This window comes from Penaeus chinensis, chromosome 7 (assembly GCF_019202785.1).
Source record: "Penaeus chinensis breed Huanghai No. 1 chromosome 7, ASM1920278v2, whole genome shotgun sequence".
Taxonomy (NCBI): domain Eukaryota; kingdom Metazoa; phylum Arthropoda; class Malacostraca; order Decapoda; family Penaeidae; genus Penaeus; species Penaeus chinensis.
The window spans coordinates 39,078,511-39,081,010 of record NC_061825.1 but is presented as its reverse complement, the minus strand read 5'-3'; the positions used below and the strand labels follow the sequence as shown (position 1 = coordinate 39,081,010).

Genomic DNA, 2,500 nt, shown 5'->3' with positions numbered 1-2,500 from the left:
GACTGTAATTGGGCTCCTCTTCCTCCTCCTCTCCATTCTCCTCCTCCTCTTTTCCTTCCTTCCTCCCTCCTCCTCCTTCTCCTCCTCCTCCTCCTCCTCCTCCTCCTCCTCCTCCTCCTCCTCCTCCTTCTCCTCCTTCTCCTCCTTCTCTCCTCCTCCTCCTCCTCCTCCTCCTCCTCCTCCTCCTCCTCCTCCTCCTCCTCACATGACTCTTCTTCTATTTTAGTCACAGCAAGCAGGAACAGGAACCTAAGGTGCCCAACTTGCCGAAGAGAATATAGAGTTCCTGCTGAAAGCCTGCCACCAAATTATACAGTCCTCTCTCTTGTGGCTGAGGTAAGGTGTCTTTACCTCAATCCATGTACATGTATATATGTAAAAACGTGTATTTAGATAGTTGTAAATAAATGTTTGTGGGTTATTAGGCGTGTATAAGGTAGATAGATAAATTAATGCAAAGGGTAATACACCATATATGTACTCTCTCTCTCTCTCTCTCTCTCTCTCTCTCTCTCTCTCTCTCTCTCTCTTTCTCTCTCTCTCTATCTTTCTCTCTCTCTTTCTCCCTCCCTCCCTCCCTCCCTCCCTCCCTCTCTCCCTCCCCTCCCTCCCTCCCTCCCTCTCTCTCTCCCTCTCTCCCTCTCTCCCTCTTTCTCCTTCTCCCCTCTCTCTCCCCCTCCCTCCCTCTCCCCTTACTCACTCCCCTCCCCTCCTCTCCATGCTTGCTTATATACATAGTTATAGGTAAGGGCATTTACGTGTGCATATTGTATCGGTATTAATGATAAAAATCATCTAACAGGTAAATTCAGCAGCTGCAGTTAATGGAACTCCTTCAGCTATTACTGATCCATCTAGAATGCACTATGATGAACAATTGGAACAGGCTCTGAAACTCTCCCTCAAGGAGTACGAAGAAGAACAGAGCCTCCGCCTTGCACAAGAGCTGCAGGAGGAAGAAAATGCTAAGGCAATGACGAAGGGAAAGAAAGACAAAGCTTCAAAATTGCATGCATGGCAGACTGAAGACTGGGATGACGAAGATCAACCATTTCCACGCCGGCAGAATTCTAGAAGAGAGGAAGGAGGGCAAGATGCCATGAACGCCTACTATTCTGCACGTCGTCTCATGGAGGAAGAAGAGGAGGAACTCGACCCAGGGGTGCCATACAGACAACAGCATGAGAGTGTCCAGGAAGACGAGGGTTCTGGCTCAGATGAAGATGCACATTCATGGGGTGAATCTTATTCTCTCAGAGGATACATTGATGATGTGGGAACAGAACTTCACACACCCGCAGAAAGCACAAATAATGTGCAAAGGGAATCTCACTCACATAGAGAAAGCATGACTGATGTTGGAAGAGAATCATATACATCTGAAGACAGCACATACAGTGTTCAAAGGAGCTCATGCACACCTGGGGAAAGCATGCACGAAGATCAAAGGGAGCCTCAAATGCCCAGAGAAAGTATGGACAATAATCAAAGGGCACCCTATACACGTGGAGAAAACATACATGAGCGAAGGGAATGTTACACACCCAGGGAAAGTATGGAAAATGTTCGAAGGGACTCCTTTACACCTGGGGAAAACATGAGTAATGCTGGAAGGGCATCTTGGGAAGGCATAAATGATGTTGAAAGAGAATCCCTTACTCAAGGAGAAAGCATGTACCACATTCAAGCAGGATCTCATGCACCTGGAGAGACCAGGAACAACATGGGAAGGGAAGCTCACAGCCCTAAAGACAGCATTGACAGTCCTAGGGGTGCTTCATGTGCAAAACAATCTTGCAAGAAACTGAAGGAAGGGTCAATGGAGCTGCCCCCAATGGAGAAAGATCTTGAGCACTACATGAACACACATTTTTATGGGAAGGATGGACGAAAAGGCAAGTCTTCCAGTTTGGACGAGGAAACCAGAAGCATGTTAGCTCGAGCTCTAGAAAGGGAACAGCAGGAGAGAGAAGATACTCATAAGAGGAAGACACGCAGACTATTGAAGGAACAGGAACAGCTAGAGTTGGCATATGCTCTGTCACTATCAGTATGTAATATACTTAACATATTTGTGTTTGTTTAACACTATATCATAATATCTTTATACTTCAATATGCTTAATATATTGATTTTATATTGATTTTATATTAATTGATTGTATTTTCCTATCTAACATACTCAAAGATTTTGTTTACATGCATGGTTGTGTCCTTGTATTTTGATGTTTTGATAAACTGAATATACATGTTTCTGTTAATATTCATATGCTTTTGTTTCTGCTTAGATTTCCCAACACTGATCTTGCTTTCTCACTTTCCTGGGGAAGAGACATAATCTTTTTTTTTTTTTTCCTTTTCTAGATGCAGGACACGGGTAAAAATGATGATTCAGACAAAGAAGAGAAGGAGGACGAGAATGAGGAATAGAGGTTGCCCTGAGTTCACCGCTGGATCATTTGCTGCTGGGATGGGATGTGCACAAGCAAAGTATATATATT

General features: G+C 44.5%; 1 protein-coding gene across 2 annotated transcripts in view; it reads left to right on the top strand.

Moving 5' to 3' along the window:
* LOC125027036 (cilia- and flagella-associated protein 251-like) overlaps positions 1-2,500 on the top strand; it is a 24,099-nt gene that overhangs the window by 17,890 nt on the left and 3,709 nt on the right. Inside the window, exons 7-9 of one of the 2 annotated variants that reach the window (XR_007114977.1) lie at positions 227-336; positions 803-2,050; positions 2,364-2,489. Coding sequence is in view for 1 of the 2 variants with exons in the window: in XM_047615671.1 (XP_047471627.1) it covers positions 227-336; positions 803-2,050; positions 2,364-2,429 (1,424 nt within the window). In the remaining variant the exon portion in view is untranslated. Of the gene's footprint in view, positions 1-226; positions 337-802; positions 2,051-2,363 lie in introns of both variants that reach the window. The other variant, XM_047615671.1, reaches the window with a different exon arrangement.